The sequence below is a fragment of the Manduca sexta genome, chromosome 19, assembly GCF_014839805.1.
Source record: "Manduca sexta isolate Smith_Timp_Sample1 chromosome 19, JHU_Msex_v1.0, whole genome shotgun sequence".
Lineage (NCBI taxonomy): Eukaryota > Metazoa > Arthropoda > Insecta > Lepidoptera > Sphingidae > Manduca > Manduca sexta.
The window spans coordinates 7551193-7575848 of record NC_051133.1 but is presented as its reverse complement, the minus strand read 5'-3'; the positions used below and the strand labels follow the sequence as shown (position 1 = coordinate 7575848).

Below are 24656 nucleotides of genomic sequence, written 5' to 3'. Positions count from 1 at the left end.
GATGTTATGTATATTATGTACCGTGCGTATTTTTAGTCGTGGGACCTTTTTAAACACAATATGGTTTTATGCAACTAATAAAAATATACGCAAAAAATAATACAAATGATAGAGTATAAACCTCAAAAAAATCGTAACTCCCTCTGTGTAGGTACCCTTATGCTAATTTCTTATTTGACCTATCTTATGCATCAATCATGCGTAAGATTGGTCAAATAAGTTCGACATGCATCTTTATGTATGAATAATCCATTTTTCATTCATACTTCAAACCTGGCTTACAGCGGTAAAAATACCTTGGCAGTAAAATTTCCTGCAAAAAAATTGTCATATATTTTATATATATTTGAGACCAGAATCTAATACCCTCCTTCGAATAACTTTACACACTGTATACCGACTCTATTGTTTTCTTCCTAAAAAGACTATCATGTCCCTTATCTACTCACAGTACATCCTGTCAGTGTAAAATTTAAAGATATTTGCTTTTAATTATGTATATCATTATCGATTTTTAATAAAAAAAACCAAGTGTATTATATAAATATTTATATCGATAGGTACGGTGAATTAAAATTTCAGTCAAGCGCCATCTAGTATCAACGAAGATTACTGAAAACTCAACAGCAAGGACAAAATAAGTCCCCTGGTAAATTGTTGCGGTTTCTTTCCTTTTAGTGCAGTTCTTAAATACAAGAGGGCATCTTAAAGAAATTTCAATTTTTTTAATTTTTAAGAACAGTTTTTCTGCAAGGAAGAAATTATAGTACCAAATGAAAAATTAACCGTCTAAAAGTTTTCAGAAGAACAATATAAGCAATGAGTATTTACTGTATTTGCCAAAATTATGGTAATGAGCTCTTAGCTCGGGACATGCATTTTAATCATTATGCACTTTGTAAAATTAGATCGTACTATCTAAAATTAACTCACTGGTTAGATATTATTGCTACGTTCAGAGGTTAGTGCATTAAAGAGAGAGGACAATTTACAATTTGATACGATGGTGACAATATTGTAATTATTATGTTATGATTTAAAAGTGTTAATTGTACATTTACCAGAATAAAATTTGATATAGCATGTCTCATATAATTATTTTGTTTAGTTTAACTCTACATTGTCTAAATTATGTTGATGGAGATAAAAATATTGGTACGTATTATCACTTCTTTTTTTTTTTATTTGACTCCATCAAACGTTTTATTCATTTATTTTATAGGTGCAATATTCGACGATGGCACATTTTTATTAGAATCTGCCTTTAAGGTAGCTTTAGCTGCTGCCTCTGAAGGTCAAGATGACCCCTTTGGTGGTACCGTTGTAAAGACTTCTCCGGGAGATATCTTAGAGGCGGAAAGTGCTTTCTGTAGTCTTCTAGAGGTAAAGCAATATAACAAATCTCGATATATAGGCCTTGGAAAAACTAGATTTTTGATTTCAAGATTACTTTCAGAATAATATCTTTGGAGTTCTAGGTCCAACTGTGCAAGGACCATTGCAACACGTCCAATCGATTACCGATTCCTTAGAAATGCCTCAAATGATCATTAAACCAGAGGTTTCACAAAATCGTAACTGGTCAACAGTAAATTTATACCCACATCACATCGCATATTCTCAGGTATGAAAACAATGCATTGAGTTTACCCGTATAAACGAATTGTCAACAAAGTTTGCACATTCTAGATCTTCGCTGACATTATACAAATGAAAAGTTGGACGGAATTTACTATAATATACGAAGGCGCTGAACTTTTACCGTTCCTAGACAATATAATCACAATGCAGAATACAAACAGTGGTGAAAAGATTTTGATGAATCTCGTTCAATTACCTGATGGAGACGACTTCAGGTTTGTATTAAGTATAAATAACTCATGTAAAATATAGAGATATTGTTTAAATAAATATCTATCACCAATTAATGGGATAATTTGTTCTAGATTCCAATTAAAGACCGTGAAAAGTTCGGGCTCTCTTAATTACTTAATTAACTGTAGTTTAAAAACTTTACCATTGTTACTCGAGCAAGCACAGCAAGTTGGGATAATGTCTGATGATCACAGCTACCTTATAATGAACCCTGACTTTCAAACTGTCGACATAAGTCCTCATAAACACGGCGGTTCTAATATAACGGGTAAACGAACATTTATTTAGTGAATCATTAAATAGTATTTTTAGAATTATGTATAACGATAAAACTGTTTTGCAGGGATACGCTTATTCGATCCTAGTTTAGAGTCCATTCAAACCTTCATTACGTCTCTAAATGAGAAAGTAGTGGAATTATCTGAGGGTCAGATAGAGAACGCAATTGCAGACGATGCTTTAACTTTAGATTTGGCTTTAGTTTATGACGCTGTTATTTTGTACACTTCGGCAGTAAATGCGATGGAACTTGAAGAAGGTGCTAATGTTACTTGCGAAGACAATGAAAGCTGGGAATTTGGATCTAGTGTTATTAATTACATTAGAACTGTAAGTTATTTAAAATGTCATCGTACGCAAATTAGATTTTCAATCTTGTATATTTTTACTTGTTTGATTTGTCTCATGAGTTTAATTGCCTAGGACATTTTTATTAAGCAAAATATCGAAGACGACAGATGCATGATACACAAAAATATTAATGTCATACTGCTTTGTTCTATACTTAACTACTAAGCTTAAGTTGATTGTTTACTGGTTTTCGTTATAGATGGAAATAGATGGCTTGACAGGCATTATAAAATTCGATGAGGATGGTTTTCGTTCTGATTTCGAAGTAGATATATTAGAGGTTATGGCTCATGGTTTCGAAAAGGTATGTATTCATAAATAATTATTAGTCTGCAGAATTATTGAACTAGTCAGTAATACTTCGATTATTCCATTCAAACAAGGTTGGAACATGGTCTCTTGAAGATGGTTATACGGAAACTAGGACTGTTATTCCGCCCACTGAACAAGAAGGATCAGACTCTATGAAAGGCAAACATTTTTTAATACTCACTGCTCTGGTAAGTATATGAAATAAGTATGGACACATTTTATTTGGTTTAAATAAAGATTTTAAATTCAAATATTATTACAGAGTGCACCGTATGGAATGTTAAGAGAATCGGCAAAAAAGCTAGAGGGTAATGCTCGTTATGAAGGTTTCGGTATAGAATTAATAGAAGAACTAGCAAAAATGAACGAATTTAATTACACGTTTGATATACAAGCTGATGGTGTCTATGGCTCATATAATCCGAAGACCAAAAAATGGAATGGCATGATGGAAAAAATTATGGATGGTGTAACTATAATTTATTTTCCTTTGGGTTTTATAAGATTCGTTTTATAATATGTAAGGTCATATTATAATATCCGTCGACGTTTGAAGTCCCCCGCTGCGTCTGTTCGCCTGTATTATACGACAAATTCAAAAATTACTAAAGGGATTTCGATGAATTAGTAGAGATAGTTTGAGACCCTGAGAATGTTATAGGCTTATTTTTATCCTCAGAAAATATTATACGGGAATTTATCCCGGAAAAACTCTTATGTGGAGGAAGCCGCGAACAAAAGCCAGTAGTATAATATTTTATGTAGTTCATTACGTAGTACTGGGTGATATTTTTATAGATCATTTTTATTTTGCTTGTAACAAGAAATATATCTTTCTATTTTCTTCCTAATTCATATTTTTCTACCAAACATTGAACTATGCATTTATAGTGAAAAAGAAATGATTACTATTTTCAGCGAGCAGATTTCGCCATAACGGATCTAACGATAACTTCGGCACGACAGAAAGCAGTGGACTTTACCAGCCCTTTCATGAATTTGGGAATAACTATACTATATAAAAAACCTACTAAAGAACCTCCAAACTTGTTCTCCTTCATATCACCATTTTCATCAGGCGTACGTACTCATTAATTAATTACTTGTCAGTGAAGTTGTCACAGAGCTAATTAATTGTAATTACTGTGACACTTTGTAGGCTTTTAATCAATAAATTTTATTTTAAGGTGTGGAGCTGGCTTGCAGGCGCTTTTGTTGGAGTATCTGTCTTATTATTTGTTTTGGGAAGATTAGCACCTGAAGAATGGCAAAATCCCTACCCATGTATAGAAGAACCGGAGACCTTAGATAATCAGTTTACATTAGCAAATTCTTTTTGGTTTACGCTTGGAAGTGTTCTAACGCAAGGATCGGAAATTGCTCCAATGTACGTATTATTAAAATCGTTTAGATTTTCTAAAATATTATCTTAAGTTGAAGACACAATTATATTTTAGAGCGGTCTCTACCCGTATGGCGGGTAGTATGTGGTGGTTTTTCACATTAATCATGGTATCGTCATATACAGCCAATCTTGCTGCTTTCCTCACGGTTGAATCCAAGTTTTATGCTATTACAAGTGTACAAGATTTGGCTAATAATCCATACGGTATAACGTATGGTGCGAAGAAGGGTGGCGCCACATTCAGTTTCTTTAAGGTAATCACTGAATATTTTAACTCTACTGATCAAAAAATACCATAATAGTAGAAATCATGTATTATTTTATTGTATTTTTATAGCAAAAGATATGTAATTAATCGTTAATATTGTATAGTAATCAATAATTGTTTGTTTAATTCAAAGGAATCTGATAACTTATTATATCAGAAAATGTATCATTACATGGACGATCATCCGGAATACCAAACGGCCACGAACGATGAGGGACTTGAAAGGTATTTTAGTTTTAAGTAACATCATTTTCAATAATTAATCACATAATATTGTTTAACAATGTTTTGTATCTTAGAGTTAAATCGGAGACAGAAAAATATGCATTCCTGATGGAATCGACATCGATCGAGTATATGGTTGAACGGAATTGTGATGTTGCGCGAGTTGGCGGACTTCTGGATAGCAAGGGTTATGGTATTGCTATGAAAAAAAGTATGTATACAACTATAGGAAAATATTTCTTTCTTTGTGTTAAACATAGATTTAAGGTGTTGCGCAAACTCTGTAAACTTAAATCGAACCAATCCACTGTTAATAAGTTTAGGGAATGCAGTAGTCGGAAATCGAAATATTGATAGCTCGTTTTGTGACGTGTGTCTGATAAAAACAGATTACAGAGCTTGTGCAGTGCCCAGGTGGTACTATAATATTTACTGTACATTTTTTTTTAATCTAATTGAGCATGCCATTTCGCCGAAGTCGTAATACAAAAACCGCAAGTTTTAATTACAGATTCGCCGTATCGACAGCCAATGAGCGAATCAATACTACAATTACAAGAAGAAGGTAAATTAATCCGAATGAAAGATAAGTGGTGGAAGGAGAAAAGAGGCGGGGGAGTTTGTCAGGTTAGTTACATAAGATTATTTGTAGGAAATAGTAGAGCTACGCTGTGTACGAACGATCCCAAAACCGAAAGCAAGGGATAATGTTTATAGTTCCTCAATAAAAATGCCACCTTTTTTCAAGCGTTAGATAGGTAAAAAAAATGTCGCTGAGCAAAGCCTTTAGTCACACAGAAGGCAATTTTTATGACTTATCCCAAACTATTATAAAACGTACTAACAAATTCTGTTTATGTATTATGTAAGTTTTTTTTTCGTTTCTTCAAAGGACGACGACGTAGGAGGCGGTGATGCGCAACCTTTAGTCCTAGCTAATGTGGGTGGAGTGTTCATTGTGCTGGCAGCGGGTTGTGGACTAGCCGTCTTATGCGCCTTCTTAGAAATGCTCTTTGACGTCTGGATGATTTCCCATAGAATGAAAGTGAGTGCTTTTAAGTTCAAATTTTTTATTTTGGCTCCCCATTGTTGGTTTTCATATTGTATATTTTTTAAATAATGTTTCCTTTTGTCAGAATTGCATGAGCCAGTTTGTTCCATTTTCCCACCAAACCACCTACACATATAGTGTCCAGGCATTATTCTTCATAAATAGTATGATTGGTAAGTACACATACATTTTTAAGTTTAGTTGTACATTCAGCAAATTGCTTGTGAATTTTGGTGTGATTTTTTGAATGTCATGAAATTATGTCATGTAATATTACACAAAAAGGGACTTAGATAAAAAGTAGTACTTCAAATGCGTCATTTTTTTTTTATTTAACATTATAATTATGATTATATCATCACTCCGTAAAATCTATATTTAAAAGTGGCTAACTTAAAAACCTTTTTTCAAATATTGTCTTTATTTTATTGTATGCTTGTTTAATTTCAGATATCGTTCAAGGATGAAATCATAGCTGAACTGAAGTTCATCCTTAGCTTTAGCGGGGATACTAAGCCAGTACGCCACAGAGAACCTTCTGGAAGTGGTTCGAGAAGTTCGAAGAAAGATAAAGAAGATAGCGGTGAAGCTGAATCTATTGGTGACAATAGACTTGATCCAGCACCGACACCACGATCCGAAAGGTCTTCGCATTCTCACCACACGTTACATAGTAGAAGACAAAGCAACGCTGTACAAATGGCCCGAATGCGGAAATATAGTGGCAGAAGTATATTGTAGTATATTAAATGCAATGCGTTGTTAAAAGACCATCCAGGCGTGACTAATATGATAGTAAATTATCGGTTTATGTTCTTTTTTTCTCTTTTATAAATGTAGGCTGATCCTAACAATTAAAAAAATCAATTTTCAAATTACAAATTGTTGCGAACAAAAACAATCTTTCTACTTATACAAATAAAGAACACAATTTTGAGGACCGAAATGATTAATTATACTTAGCTTCAACCGGCGCTAAATATGTTGTAAGTATAAATATGTATGTGTAAAGGTCTCACAATATTACACGTTATATTTATTTACCTATTTTCTATCGCGTTTTTGTTGTATGTATTATTTACAAGACAGAATTTTCTTCGATTGTGAACGGTGTGGGCAAATATGAACGAGCATTATGTGACGGAAACTTGGTGACGTATGTATACGTCGCATTGTGATAAGATTCCCAGATCACAGTTAAATAACGGTGTGACAGATGGAGGGACATGATAAATTAATAAGGGTTTCCAAGGGTTTCACTGCAATCCTTAAAATAATTTTGCTTTACGCCAATTAAATTATTATCAATGTAATGCTTCTGAATTATAAATATAATCAACGCTTATTTCGATAACACAATCCTCTATTATAGTATTATACCTGCTTCTAGCAATGGACGAAAATAATAAGTATTTATTTATTATCAATTATAATCAAAGAGAATTCTAATAGATTCATAATAAATATACAGTATTTGCTTGTTAATTTCCAGAAAGTTTACTTTTCCGGTTTAATTAATTAGAAGTCATAATAACAGTGATCATATTATATTTAAACTTACGATAGTTTGTAAAAAACTATATAATATAATTTATATTTATGTAGACTACAATGTTACCAAATTAGATATTTTTTTTCTCAAATTGTAATTTATTTTAACACACTACGATATTGTTAACAACAAAATTTAAATTGTATTTGGATAAATAAAGTCTGTAGTCTGTACCCAGAATCTGTACGTTATTACACATCATATTCGTTCCAATCCTAAATAATGTTGTATTAAAACTAAGTAATTTACTTACTTAATCTTGCAAACGGTCATGTATTTGTGACATACCAGGGCATAAGGTGAATGAGTCTTGTCAAGCGGTTAATTAGGAGTGGGTACAAGATAAGTGGCGGCTGCCTTTCCTCGTACGTCTATCTGATGTGGGTGCGTTAATGAACGCCGGCTGATTGAAAAGAGTCTGTTTCCCCCTTTACTATTTTGGATGTGACAATAAAATTGAAATATTCAGAATGGTATTTCGGATGGTATAAATAAAAATATGTTAAGCAATTATTACTGAATTGATTGATTAATAATAAATTTCATAAGTAGATTTATTTAAATTTAATTTTATTTAAATAAGTTTTACAAAAATAATAGATAATTTCTAAAAGGCTATGCTGTGAAATAAATGATTTAGTTTGCACCCTATGTCCCAAGCAATCGAAATATGTATAAGTAAGATTTTTACTTTGAAAAAATTAAAATCGGTTAGAACTAGTGAAGTTGTTTCAAACAACGGTAGACTTGTTAATATCAATCATGGATCGGAAATAAATTAGGCAAAACATAGGTCCAGTAGCTGCATCTCTGACTAGTCCTTTAGAGATATAAGTACTAGACTATGACTATGATGAACGTAATAATTAATTAAGTTAATCTATCAAGATTAACTTAATTAATTATTACGTTTTTATTCATTATACAAACCTTATCGATTTTGCCAATTATTTAAAACACTGCATACCTTTTATATGTAACAATATAGGTGCAAATACTCATACAAGTAATACACTAAATCATACCAAGTGGCACAGTAATTCATACAAGCCATTAAGGTTGTTAGTTATTATGGTACATAAAACACAGTCCTAAAAACAACTTCATTGGGAAAACATAAAAACTAAAAGTTAACGTCCCGCTGTGCCTCGGCGTGGTTTATAAATAAAGTTATAACTTTTTGCCGAGCAATCTGTTAGGCTAATGGAAGCTCCGTGAAAGATTGTGGTGGCTGAGGTCGGTATCCATTTCACGACGGACACTAGAATAATGGCCACTGGAATCTTATGTAGTCGTGCCACGATCAGTTTATGGCCGCTACTAGAGAGAATATTGTTAGATGTTAAGGGCCTATTTTACAAAATGTGGGTAATTGCTACTCGTCACATAAATGTATGTATGACTGGTGGTAGGTTTCTCATATGTGTCAGTCCCCCTGGGTAAGTACCACCGAAATGTCTATTTTCCTGGACATAACAAGGCTTAACACCTCGTGTCTTAAAATGGCGAGCGCAGTGGAATACCAAACTTGTAATTTAAGGTATTGCACGGTGTTTTTACCTTCAGGCGAACGGCAAGCTCATCTAGTCATTCAAAGTAATAAAAAAAATAAGTAGATCAAATAAAAGACACTCTAATCTATGCTTCCAAATAAATGGTAATCAAATGAGCATTTCATTAGTTTTTTCTAATCCGATAACTGTGGAAAGAAGTTTACTTGAATTTGTGAAACAAGCCTAAGTCAAGGATATTAAAAATCACCAGATAAATATTTATAGAATGCAATACAACAGAAAGAAATCAAAAACTGCTGTTATATTGGATAAACTACGTCCATTATTGGTCTTCTCTCTTCAGTTTAGTTATAATTTATTTCATGGAAAAATTCTACCATTCCTAAAATTAGCTATAAATAAACAATATTTTAGCTTTTACGTAGTTTTGAGATATCATGGGAGGTTTAATAAGCTTTCTGTCTTGCATAAAGGATGCGAAGTATGTAAAATTACTATAATGATATGTAACATATGTAATTTTTACAATTTGTTCGAAAAAATAAATTGTGACAATTTCTGAACCCATTTAAAAAATATTTTCATTGATAGAAAGCTACGCTCTGTGGGCAACAAAAGCTGTAGTACTTTATTATGATTAGGTTGCTTTGTTCCGAGAAAACATGTTCCCACGAAACGACCCCGAGCAAAACCAATAAAATGACGACAAAAAATTAATTAAATGTATTATTCAACAACATACATTATAAAAATAAGCATAACATTGGTATAAATATATTTTACTTTAATTTAATACTTCTTCCTAGTGCTGAATAAGCCCATAGCAAATTAGAAGCGAACTAAGATGAAAGTAGGTAACATTCAAAGTTGTTGGCATTTATTGATAAAAATAGTTCATATTAAAAGTTGTGGTTATTTACTAATAAAAATGAAGCGACGTATATAGGAAAGAAACCCTTTCATTTCGTAATAAACGAAAGTCCTTCTTAATTTATGTATTTCCAAATAGTTAGATGCTTGTATATTTCTGTTTCGAAGTCATATTCAGATTCTAAAGATTATTGAATCTAGTCAAACAAATGAGAATATTATGAGATGAGCTCTTAGCTGTCATTTGATAAAATCAAAGTGCATTATGCTTTGTGTTATTTTAGTTCTAGTTTATTATTATTTTATGCATAGCACTTTCCATCGCGCGTATGATTTTTTGATCGAATCATTAGATGACATGTACTAAAATATTCTAATGACTAGTTTTTTAATGATTAAAATTATTATGTAAATCTTATCATTGCGTAACTGTGTCAAGATTATAATTTTTATCCTAGCTGTACTCTCGCCTCTTAGCAAACGCAACACTAAGACTTCTAGATGAATGCCTTGAGCCATGTGAGTGATGAGTTCGATGTGTATCCGTAGATCTGCCAGAACGTATAGACTTGAGCGAGCGAATTTCGTCTTTCCTCTCGGCTTCGGCGAGCGCCTCTGAACTGCCATCTTTCAGGTTTCGTTTCACAGGTTTCACATTCCCACTGAACGTGAGAGCAAATTTCAACTCTTCTATTAGCTCGTATTTGAATGTTGTCTGTAAAATGACAATTATAAATTGTCGGAAAACCCTTTTTTTTTGTTGTGGATTTTTTCGTCATTAGTTGGGAAATATATAAATAAAACAAATAAAACTGATTCAGGATAATACATACAAATTCCCTTCACATCCTTAACCCTGAAGGGATAGGCAGGTGCAACCAAGGCACCCACTTTTCGCAGTATATGTTTCTTCCCATTATGTGAATAAGAACAAGCTAATCGCCAAATCGGGCACAAATATCTGACTCCAGGCTGATACTCAACATGCGATATATTGCTTTACTTATTTAATGTGTAACTGTTTTCTGTTCCTTTTGAATAAAATAAAAAAATAAAATATATATTTTTTTTGTATAATTTTACAATTAAATTACTAAACTTTACTTAAATACCCATGATTTTATTTATATCATATCGTATCATACGTATTACGTTATGGATCTTAAAGTAGAAAAATTGAATACCTGTGCCAAATCCGTATTATAAATGTTAAAGTTCTTTTGGATACTATTAAATTTCAAAACACACATTAAATTGCTAAACGCCATGGATATTAGAAACAAAATAACCTTCATGTTACGTGATATTAAATAAATAATAATTTAATGCAAATAACAAACCACTTACTCCGTATTTAACGGACCGCTTAAACACCCCCCACAGCATATCCAGAGTCGATAAGAACAGTCCTATAAGACAGCCCACTCCTAATACCACGAACGCACCGAGCATATTCTTCATTCCCAGTTGTTTTTCCTCTTCGTTGTTTTTAACCTGAAAAACGCCATTACAGCGTCATTTGAGATTTTAATTCCGAGCTTATCGAATTTATTTTAAACTTCGCATCTAAAGAGGATGCCTGGCTGTGCCGCGGGAAGACCAGTATCTTTAATTATGCAACTGTTTATACCTAATAAAAGAAGCCAGTATTTAAAAATTACAGTCATAAAATAGCTTTCTCATGTTGTGCCATAAAATGTTTCCATTCTATAAATTACTCCTGATGTACTTGCAGTAGCTTGGGCGTATATAATTAAATATAGTCGTTGTCGAACTTCACATGCTATGGTCCCAGTATTTCAGAAATCAATTTTTACCAATCTTACTTTTAATCATATTATTCCAGACTAGCTTCCGCTCGCAGCTTCGCCCGCGTGGATTTCGGACTTCAAAAATGGAGCCGGTTGCGAACGTTCGAGAATGTTCGTTTTACGAAGCTACTCGCTAGGTGATTCGCTAGCCTCTAGGTGCAAAGCAAGCCGCCCGCCTGTGCGTTCACGACCTTATATATATACAAAAATAATCCTTATAGCATAATTCAGTATTCACGCATGATGGCTTATTATTAGCGTATTTCATGTATAACTTTGGTGTTTCTATACCGATTTCTATGATTCTTTTTATGGAATATATAATAATGTTAACTTTTTAATTAGGGATGACTGAGAGTGTTATAAACGTAAGAGTAGACAAATATAATGAGACAGCTTCGAACTGCTAAGCTATCGGGAGTTACACGTGTTATTGTGAGTCAACCATAAAAGATAGACATATGCTGTCGTGGGATATTTTTTACATAATTTTAAGGAGAACATTTCCGTCATACATGATTTCTGTGTAGCTTTAACCATTAAGGTTGCACACGCGACGGAAGCTTAAAAAATGGAGTAACTTCTCCCGTTTTCCCAACATTTTCCTTCACTGCTCTACTCCTATTAATTGTAGCGTGATGAAAAGTATACTATAACCAGCACAGGAGTATGACAAATAATTGTACCAAGTTTCGTTAAAATCCGTCGAGTAGTTTTTGTTTCTATAACGGTTATACAGACAGACAGACAGACAGACAGACAAAAATTTTACTAATTGCATTTTTGGCATCAGTATCGATCCCTAATCACCCCCTGATAGTTATTTTGGAAATATATTTCGTGTACAGAATTAACCTCTCTACAGATTTATTATAAGTATAGAAGATTACTTTCAATTGTTTGTTAAGAGTAAACACAGAAGCACCTAAAGAGATTAAGATGAAATTTGGCACACGAATAGACACTAATTTGCATCCTTTGGAAATATTTGAATTTATAATCTGATATATATGAAGTAGATGGCGCTAGCGTCGAACAGATCGCACTTTGCTATAGTGATTTAGGGATTTTGTTTCCTTTGTAGCTGGAATAGCATTTTAGGCTGGCGAAACCGCGAGTAACACATGGTATGATATAAAATGATCGTATTATACAGATGGACGGACGAGCGAAAATGGCGAAAATATTCTTTTTTACTTTCCCAGCGACAGCTAAAAGAAAACGGGAGCTAGTCAACTTAATAGATAGTTTATTTTTACTTGCTTAAAACAAACTAATTTTATCTACAGGTGAATAAAGTTAAAGATGCATTAAAACTATTATCTGCATGCGATCCTTAATTACACATTAAGTGTAGTTGTTTATACTCGTGTTTCATGGAAACTAACACACCCAGCGATTTGTGTACCCAAGACATGCAAAAGTTAGACTAAAGAAAATTACACTTTACTAAAGGATTTTATGTACATGTAACGTGAAAGATTAGTAGTTGATATCAGGATTTACAATGCAAAATCCCTAGCCGAGGTTTAAATAAGCTATCTAACGAATGGGGTGATTTTTCTAAATATCCCTAATTTTTTTTTTAGTTATTTTTGTTGCTATTTAGCAACTCGAATTAGAATATTTATTCTAGTTCGAAGTTTGAATTTTAAACGTTCTCTAACATAAATTGCATGCTCCAAAGAAATCATAATATGGTATTTCTAAGTCAAAAATATATCTTAGTACAGTTTAATACATTCTTAAAGCTGTTCATTATTAATTATTGTTATTAAAACAAGGTAGTTTCACGCATATAGACTTCTTTAACCTAATTTTCTAATACCTAAAAGAATAAGAAATATGACTCACTCCGCACTTGCCGCCTCCCCTCTTTTCCTTCCACCAAACATCCTTCAATTTTTGTATTTCACCTTTTTCCTTCAATCTTAACAGCGCATCGTCAATGTACCGCTTGTAGGGGGGAATCTGTAACAGAGTGTATTATCTCTGTAACATAGTGATTAAATATATTAATCTAAATTTGACTAAATATGCAAATGTTATACGTTTTTTCATCCCAATTCCGTAACTCTTTGAATCGAGCAAATCGCCGACTTGCATCAAATCACAATGTCTCTCCTTATAATATTCTATAGATGTTGATTCCATAAAGAATGCGTATGTACTGTTTTCAGCCCTGTTGAAAAAAAAAATACATTATTTGCTTTGTATTTTCATGATTATAATTAAAATGGTCAAAGAAGTACGAAATAAATATACCCATTACAGCACAACCTTTATACTCCACAGAAAAAATGTTTACGATTGGAATTATAAGTAAAATTTTGTTATTTTTAAATAACAATAGGCCCGGTGGGTATTTTAAAATGTTGTAAGCAGAAAATACCATCTTTTTTTCTGCAGAGTATATTACACTAGAGTATAAATATCGCAAAGGTTCATAAAGCTAATACAAACAAAGCCACTCCGACATCATTGTTTTTGACGAGCCAGCCGCGACTTTTCATTTTTTTATACATTTCCACGTGGAAGTCCGTTGTTGAATTCTGTAAATAAAACATTTAAAATCTTATCAGAACATATTATGTCCATTTATAGAGAAAATACTATAAACAATTCAGAACTTATCATCTCCTTAGTTATTAGTTTTTGGTTGCGGATCTGCTCGGGTGAAAGTCTTTGACGGAATAAAAGTGATACTATTTATGGAATAAAATTTAACATACAAGTTCGCCCAGGCCATAACCTATCTGTGAGTTAAATTTCATCTAAATCTATTCAGCAGTTTATGCATGCACCTTCGCAACCGTATCAATAAGAAACATTATTAACCTTTTATTTTAATAATAGGATCCTAATCGCGGTACAAGAGCTACATAGCAAAATAACGCTGTTGTAATTAGGTATACCACCAATAAAATCAGTTAAACTTACACTCACAAGATAAAAAATATTTATTATACACGACTTCATTACCTTGAAAAAATCTATAGTTGAGCCTTTCACTTTCGCCCCATAAGAGATCGATTTGTGACGGTATAGTTCGTCCAGGGTCTCAAACGGTAATACGTTCTTTTCGACAGTCAGGAACGCTACTAAAGTTCCCACATATGAAGCCACCATCACCATCGTGAAGAACCACCATACACTAGTGATCATTCGAGGAGCTAAAGCACTGAAAATATATTTTTTTAATATTTAAATTTTAATAATCTTTTCTAAAAAAATAAAATAATTTTAAATATTTTTATGGAATATTGTATATCATAATATTTACTACTATATTCGTATTTACTAGTTCAGACATTATGAGTAGGTGCGAAAATTTATACATTTTTTTTTTCTACGGGAGAAAAACACGCATTTCACATTTCTAAACAGTATAGTAGTAGTGATTACCATGATGTAATTTACCAAAAATAATTTTGAATTTATTTTGTGAATTTTTTAAATACATACATAGGAGCAATCTCCGATCCCTGCTGCATCACAGAACCAATGATAAGCCACACCGAATTAGCGAAGCTGAACTGATTGCTAAGTTCTTCAGGCTGCTCGATACACGGTACGGGATTTTGCCATTCCTTTTGTGAAATGCGCCCGATGAAAATCATAATGCACCCCAACCCTAACTGAATTAGCATCATATTGTACCAAACCTGCAAAAATCAGACCCGGGATTGTTGTTTTCCTTAGCAGTTTCTATTTTAGCGATGAAAGTTGCAAGTAGTGGGTACCTAAGGGTAAATGGTAGTTGCTCCCCTTGAGTACCTAATGTTGTAGGTATGATGGGAGCGTTGGCATTTTTTAATGGAAAAGTCAGAAGATTGTCGCGGAGCCGATTTTCTGGAGCATTAATTAACCGTAACAACAAAGATTTCAGTTTATATCAGCCCATTTATGATGTAAGTAAACTCAATTGGCTTCTGAGCTGCTCCATCAAGAAACTGATTGCTGGTTTTACCTTTTCTCCGCTACGTGACATATTGCATTAATATCTTTACGATTTAAAAAATCATTAATAACTGTTATAACTGTTACAATTATACGCACCAGTTGTTTTCAAAAATCACAAATTACTGTTATTGCTCATGATAAATCAGTTCTGCTAAATATTACGTAAGTATTATTGCTGGTAGTTTCCAAATTAGTATTTAACATGAAATCTAACCATAACTATTCAGCTGCGGACGGATAGTGTGATTAATATATTTCTCCAAACATAACGCGGCGCTATGAATCAGGTTCCCCAGGGTCTATCAACAAGTTTATACTTTTTTTTAATCACCTCAGTGAACTACATTTACAAACACAAAAAAATATATGTACTATAATTACCTCTTTTGAAAACACAGCCATGAAAGAAAACATTTCAGGTGGTTGTTTGCTTGGCTCTTTATAAAGTATACCAATACCAAGTGTCATGAATGGCTGTGAGAAATCGATGGCAGATTGTCTTTCGGCTGTGATAGTTAAGTCACATATTGCCAAATCTGCTTTCTGTAATCAGTAGATTTCATAAAATAATATCATAATATAAAATATTAAAGATGGAACATACAGCTAAGTATTGTATTAATAATAATGATGTCATCAATTCAAAATTGTCGAAAAAGAAACTGTACAATATGATGATAAAGTTCACTGGCGTAAGGCAAGTTAGCAGATACATGTAAATGCAGATAAATGTAGTATATATGAGATTTAGTATACCTATATTATGCAGGTTTCCATAAAAAACACACAAAACATACCTCGTCCATTAGCTCGCGGACCATTCCATCCCATTCGCCAGTATCAAGAGAACCATAATTACTCTCGACTCTGAATTTATAGCTAAAACCTAGAATATTTGACAACATATCAATCAGATCTATTGTGAATCCTTCGTAGCGATCGTTATCTTCCAATTCCGTGGACGATTGTTTCTCGAAGCCGTAAGGTGCGGTCTAAAAATCAAGAATGCTTTTATAGTTAAATGTTATAACGGTTCATCTTTTTTTAATTTCAGTAAATTTACCTTAGATATGAGAACTATCAAACTTTTATTTTTTAGGATAGATTCTTCTCCTATTTCTGTCCCGGGTGTTATAGGTCTTTCTATCAACAAATTGTTTCCCTTCCACGTTCCAATCTGTAATATTAATAATACACATGAACAAATAAAATATTATATCTCTAAGTATCTCACACTATAGTATACTAACAGTTTGATTACCAGATGGAGTCAATTCTAATAAATCCATAGTAACATCAACCCTCTGTCCAAAGCCATCAAATAGCAACGTTCTTGTTAAACCTTCAATTTTGTTCTAAAAGGAAAATAAATTGAATAGTAGAAAAAATATATTTTTTATGTTTAGACTATAAGTAACTATAAAATAGAGACATTTATCATAATAAGTATACAGACTTAAGTAAATATTTGTCTCAAGTACGACATTACCGGTTTCCACTTGGAGGATTTATTTATAGGTAACGGATGAGCTTCGAAATATTGTTTTTTATTATTAACTATAAGGAGTTGCGCAAACGTCGTTAACTCTTCCCGATAAAACTGATAGTTGTTTCAACAGACTTTAGTAACTACAGTAACCTTAAAAATTATAGCAACTGTCAGCACCGTCAGTTTCGTAAATGTTGTTTCTCGGTAACTAGTTGACAGCGTCTGCCGGACTCCTTATTAATACCGTTTTCATAAAGTTAAGCAGAGTTGATCCATATGTCCATGACTCATAATTATCACAATCAAGCTCAGATGGTGTGACGTTCACTTTGTCCATAGCGGCATTGAACACTACTATAGCATCATGTATCAATAATATATTAGTGTTTATATCATCAGGTTCAAAAGAACTTCCCGTATCTTCATTAAATTGAGCAGTTAAGTTCCACAATATTTCATTGTTCGAAGTTTTGGCCATACGGAAACCTGTATAGGACAAACGTCATAATATATTCCTTGACAGGAAGCGATAGAAGATAAATAAGTTACAAGTTCGAAAGTTTAAAGGCTGCAATATGAAAATGACAGTTCTAAATAATTTAGCCCAACTCTATTTTTATATAGTGTAAACAGGCTAATGAGTAAATTTGGGAACTTTTTGTTAAATGTAAAATAAAAACCTAGAGGCACTGTTGGCCTATAACGAAATTAGCGATGGGCGAAAAGAAGATAATTGTTTGGGTCTCTAGAAATCTGACTGACTACACGAAACACAATGTTTCATGTCATGTCATATCGTTTATTTTTAAGACAATGGTACTAATCCGGTCACTTGACCCTTTTAATACAAAAAGAACCGCAGGTTTTAATAACTGGGAGACAAAAGCAAATTATAAAGACCATTACAGCTCTTTAATTTATGTGGAATTAAATATACCAGTCATATTAACACCGCCATATCTGTATCGCTCCAAGTCCAGGGTAAATAGATCAGGCGACAAAATGATATACGAATGTTCCTCCGCCATTAAGGCGACTTGTTGAGCGTGGCTCAATAACTGTTCCAGATTCCTCGACGGACAGTCTACCACGAAGTTTACACAGCCGTTCTGCTTCGCATTTATTAACACGTCTCTGAAATTAATATTTATAAAATATTTATCTGTAGTAGCTTTGCCCCACTTTATGTTGGAAAGTTGACGGGACCTTAATTTTCCTCAGTCATGTCCAGACATTTATGATTTACGATAATGTCATACTTCAACGTCGTAAGAATAAATCATTGATTTCAAATAGACGTTTTGATATCAGTTTAATAATTTTTTTATTTAATTTACTAAGGCGGGAATATACATATATGTATAAAATAATATGTAATATGTTTTAAAAAATGACAAATAAACGACACTTATGATGTTCTGTAAATCTTTGTTAGCACCTTCACCTGTTCCGTCCCATGGATGCATTCGCAAAGCAAAACCCCCTCATGTGCAACACAAAGCACGTTTTGCTACAAACAAGAACGAAGACGTCTTAAACGCCCACGTGGTAGCCCCAGCACAAAGATAACGTTTCGTTAAATATCATAGAAACGTTTTACGACAAATATATTGTACGTCTATTGCCCATGATGCAATACTTTATTTAAAAATAGCAAATAAACAATCATTGTGTTATGTTTCGTTTCGAAGTCCAAAATAGTGATTTTACCCAATAAACACTTTAGAGAGATTTTTAACCGTACTATTATTTTTTTTCACCCATGAGAAAAGTTTAGTTGCTTGTATTTTATTTAGATACGAAGTTTTTAGAGATAGGTATAACGGATATCAGGCAACTCTTCGGCCAATTAAACTATCAATATATATTATATCGGAAAATACATATCGATATCTAAATGTAAGAATATCGAATTTTGTTTCGTTAACAAAATTAACATTAAAAACGGAGAGAGGTTGCTTTATCCGACAACAGTTTCAATAGAATATTCATTTCTTTCGTCCCTTGAGTTTTTTTTACCCCATTTTATTAGTAACACGACTGCCTCGGTGCTGTACTTATATTGCGCAATTGGTACGACCACCGATCTGAGATCCTGGGTTCGAATCCCGCAGTGGCTCAAAATTGTATTGAGTTTTCCTGCTCAGTATCAACCCGGAGTCTATAATTTGTACCTGACATGGCGAAGGGCTCACTCTCTATCATGGGACGGAATACATATGGCAAAAAGTGGGTCCACTCACAGTTATTTATCGGCTTACCCCGCCCTTCGGGGATAAATCATAAAAGGCATAACCGTGTATTAATTAATTGACGATAAATTATGGTACACGAACATTAAACTATGCCAGCTGTAAGTACATCGTGACTAAAGAACCACTATTTGGTCTGATTTCATCGATTTTTAGTATACAATTATGTTAGTACTCGTGCGACTGGTGAAGTTTATAAAAAAATAAATAATATGCAGAAAGGTTTTTACGACACTCTTGATTCTAGAGAACATAAAACTTACGTTCTAAAGTCTAGAACATCCGTTTTTTACGTTTATGTGCATATATTTCATTATAAGCACGAGTGCCGAAATCTTATTACAAGTAGTTATTCTAAATATCTAAATATTTTAGGCCAAAGCCTTCAAGGCCCTATCCCTATCTAATTTATCTTATTTACCCTATATAGTCTATAACGTCCGTTTGTTGTCAAATTATATTTAACTAAATAATTATAATTGTTATAATGTGGAAGATAAAAGTATAGAAACACAATTGCATGTTTTTAACTAACATTCATAGTAAAATATTTGGCTCCAAAAAAAATTTTTAACATGATTATTAGTTTGGGTTATTTAATAAGGACCCAATTTAACTTATATTTACTTTGTGAATTAAAATAAATAAATTATTGTTTAAAAGTCGTCGATAGATCTATCCGTTGGAAATCTCGCATATTTTTAACGTTGTTTTGTATGAAGCATTCTACCACCATAAAATGTTATAACAATTGACGCGTCTCTATATGAAAATAATAACTCTGATATTAATGGCATAACTAATTCAACTTTGTTGAGCTGGTGGATTGGTTCCGCTTTAGCAAAACTGCGTCCAATTTTTATCCTTATTACATTAAGATAGATATTATAATATAAAACTGACCTGTAATCATCTCCACTTAGTTCCCTGACTATAACCGTGTGTTTGTCGGTACTGTTCCCCATACTCATCAGATCCGTCATTTTTAATAAACTATTCCCCCTTACGTATAATAGCGTGAAGTTTTTCCACTCTTTGTATTCTATAATATTTTTTAAAGCCTGAAAAAAAAACACATAATATTTCGATGCAACGCATAGAAAGTCATATAAAAGTTATAAAAAAATGCATAATTTTAACATGAAGGGTAAGTTATAACACATTTTTTTCTCATGACCAACACCTCACCCGCGTTGCGATCTTAAAGGCTACAGTCTTCGAAACATCAAATCATGTATAATATAATGGCATAAAATTCGTGAATTTATTTAGATTCTTTGCAGAGACTGCTTACAAGGAGTAATTAACGTAGATTATATTTACGTAACTGGTTATAAAAACTGATTTAGTACTAAGTTAGGCAACAAGGTCAATTTGAGAAAAACGCATTTTCTTTAACAAACAGTAGTTTTGCTGAATATCCAATCTTTGTACCTATATGTAAGTTAATATTGCAGAGGTAAAGTTTGTGAGTTTGAATATACTAGGTACATATTCCCTGGAACTTCTGATCCAATTCTGAAAACTCTTTAAGTAATAAGAAGCTGCATTATTCTTGAATGCTTTTTCTTTCGGAGATTTATATTTTTTTAATAGGTCACTCGATAGTGGATCTGACATCAGGTCATTTAGTGACTAGTGTCAAGTTGATCGTGTAAATTTTAATGTAAATGTAAATTAGTAAAATAGATCAATAATATTACGAGTATATAGAGATATTAAAATAGAACCTAGATCCACGGTTGCAAGTTGTCAAGTTTCTCGCATAAGACTATACTAAAGATTGAAGAAAATTTGAGCTCTCAGCCACAAAGCTATTATCAGAGACTTGAGGTATCGGAAAGTCAACAAAATGTGTAAATAATTTTAACTTACGCTGTTATACGCTATGGGACTGGGGTACATGTTTAAGACCGACCAGTTCTGAGCGTATAAATCATTGTGTGGTATTATCACGTGAGGTAGCTCAAGCATATCACTCACGGCTTGGATGTGTTCGCTTGCACGTCCTCCTAGACCGTCGATTATACCGACTACTCCTTCCTGAAAGATATCAAATAGCCCGATATTTTTTTCTCATACATCATCTCTGTTTTGTGATGTTATGAACGCTGCTTTGACGATCGGATGAATATGTTGTGGAAAGTTTTTAGTTAAAAAATATAATTTTATTAGATTTGTGTCTCAGTGAGGTCATCGGATGTGTACAGTGAGGGACTTCAAAACGTATCTCAACCCTACCCAACTAGCCAACAGGCGGTTCAGTAACTCACATTGGACTCAATGAATTTAGCTCAAATACCCTCTATTCATTAAATGTCAGGGGATGCCTAAATGTAACATTATGAAATCATGAATGGGATATCATATACATGTACATTTAACCTTTCATAATCCAGTCGCCACAGGTATAATGAACGACATATTTATGGATGATTAGTACGTCCTTATGAATAACCAATGTTAGCATAAAAAATGCATTTCTTCAATGAATAATTTCACTAAATAGCATCTTAAGATTTTAGCATTAAGGATATTTCTTGGTTATTAATATCAAAACTCAGTATTCATAAATACAAACATATCCATTCACAGAATGAACGTCTCAGTGACGCAGGATAAAAAAAGGGATAAATAGCACACTGTGTACCTACTTCGAGCCGAGAGTCTCAGATTAATACCAACTGACGACAGGCAATACTTAATTCACCGATTTTGTTTAATGCACGGTCACGAGCGACGACTTTATTAAAATTGTGATGATTTACCTTTGCAAGTTCGCACACGAGTTTGCTGATTTCTAAAATCTCTCCTCGTTTTGATACTTCTTTAATCGAAGTAGTATAATTATACATTTTAGCGCTTATTTTTAAAGCGACTTGCATGTCTTCCGCATCTTTGTAGAATATACCGCCTGGAACAAGTTACAATTTGAATCAACCACAGTTCTAACGAATTTGAAACAGCCGAGGTTTTTGCGGTTAGAGTTATTTAGCATTTTGTTTGGGTTGCTTCAGTTGCTTATAAAATTAATCAAACAACAAACACAATTTTAGATACATAGTATTTATCTCAAGAACAGCATGACAAATATAACTGATAAAAATAAATAAAACAATTCTACTAACCTATCAGTCTGTCATCCGATAAACCACATTGAGAGTGCAGCAAAAATAGAAACAAAAATATGACGATCATATTGTTAGTTGAATATACTCATCGGTTTATTTATGAAAAGTGAACACTATAAAAACCACCACCAACACACGAAATCCTAAGAGCTATAAAATCTGATGAGTTTATGTTGCACGCCCAACATTGTGTGAACTTTAGTTAATCAATGTTTTAAAACAGAAGCGTAATAAACGTTCAGAGCTTAGGCCGACTTTCGGTAATGTGTTTAGATTGGTATTGGGACGGCAGCGCTCGCGACATGACGCGTCGGAAATAATCCGCCGACTATATTTAGGACGAGTTTTCCACAAAACGACACACTTTATCTCAATACCGTCTGGCGAACAAGATCGCAGAGTATACGATATACTAACAAAAATTACAACTGCCGCTTCAGCATGGATTAGTTATATAGGCCAAAGGTCTGAGATATTTATCCGTCGGACTTAAAAAAGGTATGCGCGAGCAATAAAATTATATTCTTGTTAAGAATAGTTCTTAGAGATTGTGTTGGTTGACCTATAAACGAGAGCGGTATTTGTTACGTTACTATGCAGTATTCTTGAACAACTGCATTAACAAAGGCTCTAAAATAGTAACAAAAGAGCAAGGCAAGTCCATCTTAAGATTGAGATTCCATTAATTATTTACTTATTATGGCTTTAGAGCAACATGATTTAAACAAGTTTTGGATGTTATACAGTTTAGTAAGTACATAATATAAGTTATAGTAGTTGATTTTTTTTTAGAATGAATATTTCAACAGTGGATTTTACTTGTTAGTATCAATACTTAAAAGCTGGTAACTTAAATTTTGAACATTAGCAAACGTTGGCTATTCTTTTTTATGCCTTAATGTAGTAGTAAGTACCTACTTTAATATATGTTGAAATTATTAGGCATTTTCATTTAGAAAAGATTCTTTTTATATACCGATAAAAAATTTAGCATTTTGCATATTTGAAACGCACTTATCTATTTTAGATAATACTTATAAAAACCTTTTCCAGAAGCAAAGTCTCAATTGGTATTTTTGCTATGTATATTATGTTCTTAATTTTATCTAAATTCATTCAGTAGTTCGTACATTTACGTCTAACAAACATTAAATCATCTTCCCAACTTTCGCATTCATGATATTAATAGAATAATAATTGAATTAAGATTATGATTGAAAACTATAAAAAAAAAATTCTCTAATACAGAAACCCATAAACCCAGTAATTTTACATTTCGCAAGATTCTTAGTATGCACGTCGGTAACGTAGAGTGTTGACTCACTGGACGTGCGAAACATAAATTTATCGACGATATAGACTTGCGACTTATACAAATAAGTATCTGAGACATTCAATACACAATTAAAGTATAATATACTACATTCTTTCCTCTCCGTTAAGTATTTTTCTTGTTTTTACACAAAAAACAGGTAAATATTTACATCAAGGACAATTTATTTTATAATTCAATTTAAATAAAACACAATTCGGATTAAAATCGCTCGTGTACGTCAATTGGAAACTTCACAATGCTGGATCGATAAAGTACAATAAAATATTTACGACTTATGTTACGAAACTTATTTGTGTACGCTCTGCACTTAAGCCGCATTAAAATGCTGTAAACTAAAGAAAAAAATGCATTACCTTCAAACCATCACGCATGGAATGGAATATATTACAAAGCTTTGCTCGTGATTCCACCTGTGTGTATAAGTTTTTCTTTCATAAGTCCCGCTATATATTTTCTCGTGATAAAAATAGACTATATCCTATATCAGACTAAAATCTATCTCTGTGCCAAATTTCATCCGGTTTCGTTTAGCAGTTCTGACGTTTTTGAGTAACAAACATTCAAACTTTCGCATTTATATTCGTATAGATTCTGCTTCGCAAAACTGTATCTCGTATTTAAGAGGTCATCTGGGTACCATCACATTGTCCATTACTCTTTTTCTTTCTGCTGTCATATAGCAGTGTGTCAGCATTATAGTGTTTTGGTTTAAGACATTATAGACAGTTCAATTATCGATATTATCAGGCTTCATGTTATTTGATGTCTTAGATTAACGAGTATCCGTGTCATGCAGAGCTTTATACAAAATAGGATAAATATTAATTAATAATTCCAGGGATTGGACAAAAAAAAAATAATGAAGTGCATATAAAGAATATAATGCAAAGTATATAATATATTATCACCAATTTTATTACGTGCTTGTTGCAAAAGTGCACGGAAGTAAACGCAATTCAGGTTTAATAATAT

At 32.8% G+C, this 24656-nt stretch overlaps 2 protein-coding genes across 10 annotated transcripts; one reads left to right on the top strand and one right to left on the bottom strand.

Moving 5' to 3' along the window:
• The first annotated feature begins 791 nt into the window (after positions 1 to 791).
• On the top strand, positions 792 to 6813 carry LOC115444024 (glutamate receptor ionotropic, kainate 3). 7 transcript variants are annotated; one of them, XM_030169634.2, is made up of 18 exons: positions 792 to 1017; positions 1109 to 1155; positions 1223 to 1383; positions 1457 to 1624; positions 1690 to 1856; positions 1947 to 2143; positions 2219 to 2484; positions 2705 to 2809; positions 2889 to 3005; positions 3080 to 3286; positions 3736 to 3897; positions 4005 to 4204; positions 4275 to 4476; positions 4624 to 4715; positions 4790 to 4926; positions 5227 to 5342; positions 5608 to 5760; positions 6217 to 6813. In XM_030169634.2, the coding sequence occupies exons 1-18, from the start codon at positions 1004 to 1006 to the stop codon at positions 6505 to 6507; spliced, it is 2802 nt and encodes a 933-aa protein (XP_030025494.2). In that variant the 5' UTR covers positions 792 to 1003; the 3' UTR covers positions 6508 to 6813. The 7 variants fall into 7 exon arrangements, with proteins under 7 accessions (XP_030025494.2, XP_030025493.2, XP_030025499.2 ...); XM_030169635.2 differs by adding an exon at positions 5852 to 5939 and having other exon boundaries at positions 793 to 1155; positions 6217 to 6328; XM_030169633.2 differs by having other exon boundaries at positions 792 to 1155.
• Positions 6814 to 9830: 3017 nt separating this feature from the next.
• LOC115444026 (glutamate receptor ionotropic, kainate 3) lies at positions 9831 to 22682 on the bottom strand. 3 transcript variants are annotated; one of them, XM_037440444.1, is made up of 17 exons: positions 22346 to 22682; positions 21986 to 22131; positions 21093 to 21260; positions 20121 to 20278; positions 17903 to 18099; positions 17210 to 17451; positions 16727 to 16831; positions 16540 to 16653; positions 16274 to 16468; positions 15858 to 16019; positions 14979 to 15178; positions 14496 to 14694; positions 13977 to 14065; positions 13545 to 13695; positions 13368 to 13484; positions 11050 to 11196; positions 9831 to 10417 (listed from the first exon to the last, which is right to left on the bottom strand). In XM_037440444.1, exons 1-17 carry the CDS (start codon positions 22413 to 22415, stop codon positions 10157 to 10159), a joined length of 2721 nt encoding a protein of 906 aa, XP_037296341.1. In that variant the 5' UTR covers positions 22416 to 22682; the 3' UTR covers positions 9831 to 10156. The 3 variants fall into 3 exon arrangements, 2 of the variants coding, with proteins under 2 accessions (XP_037296341.1, XP_030025500.2); XR_005112628.1 differs by having other exon boundaries at positions 10330 to 10417; positions 11043 to 11196; positions 13565 to 13695; XM_030169640.2 differs by lacking the exons at positions 9831 to 10417; positions 11050 to 11196 and having other exon boundaries at positions 13366 to 13484; positions 13565 to 13695.
• Between the last annotated feature and the right edge of the window lie 1974 nt (positions 22683 to 24656).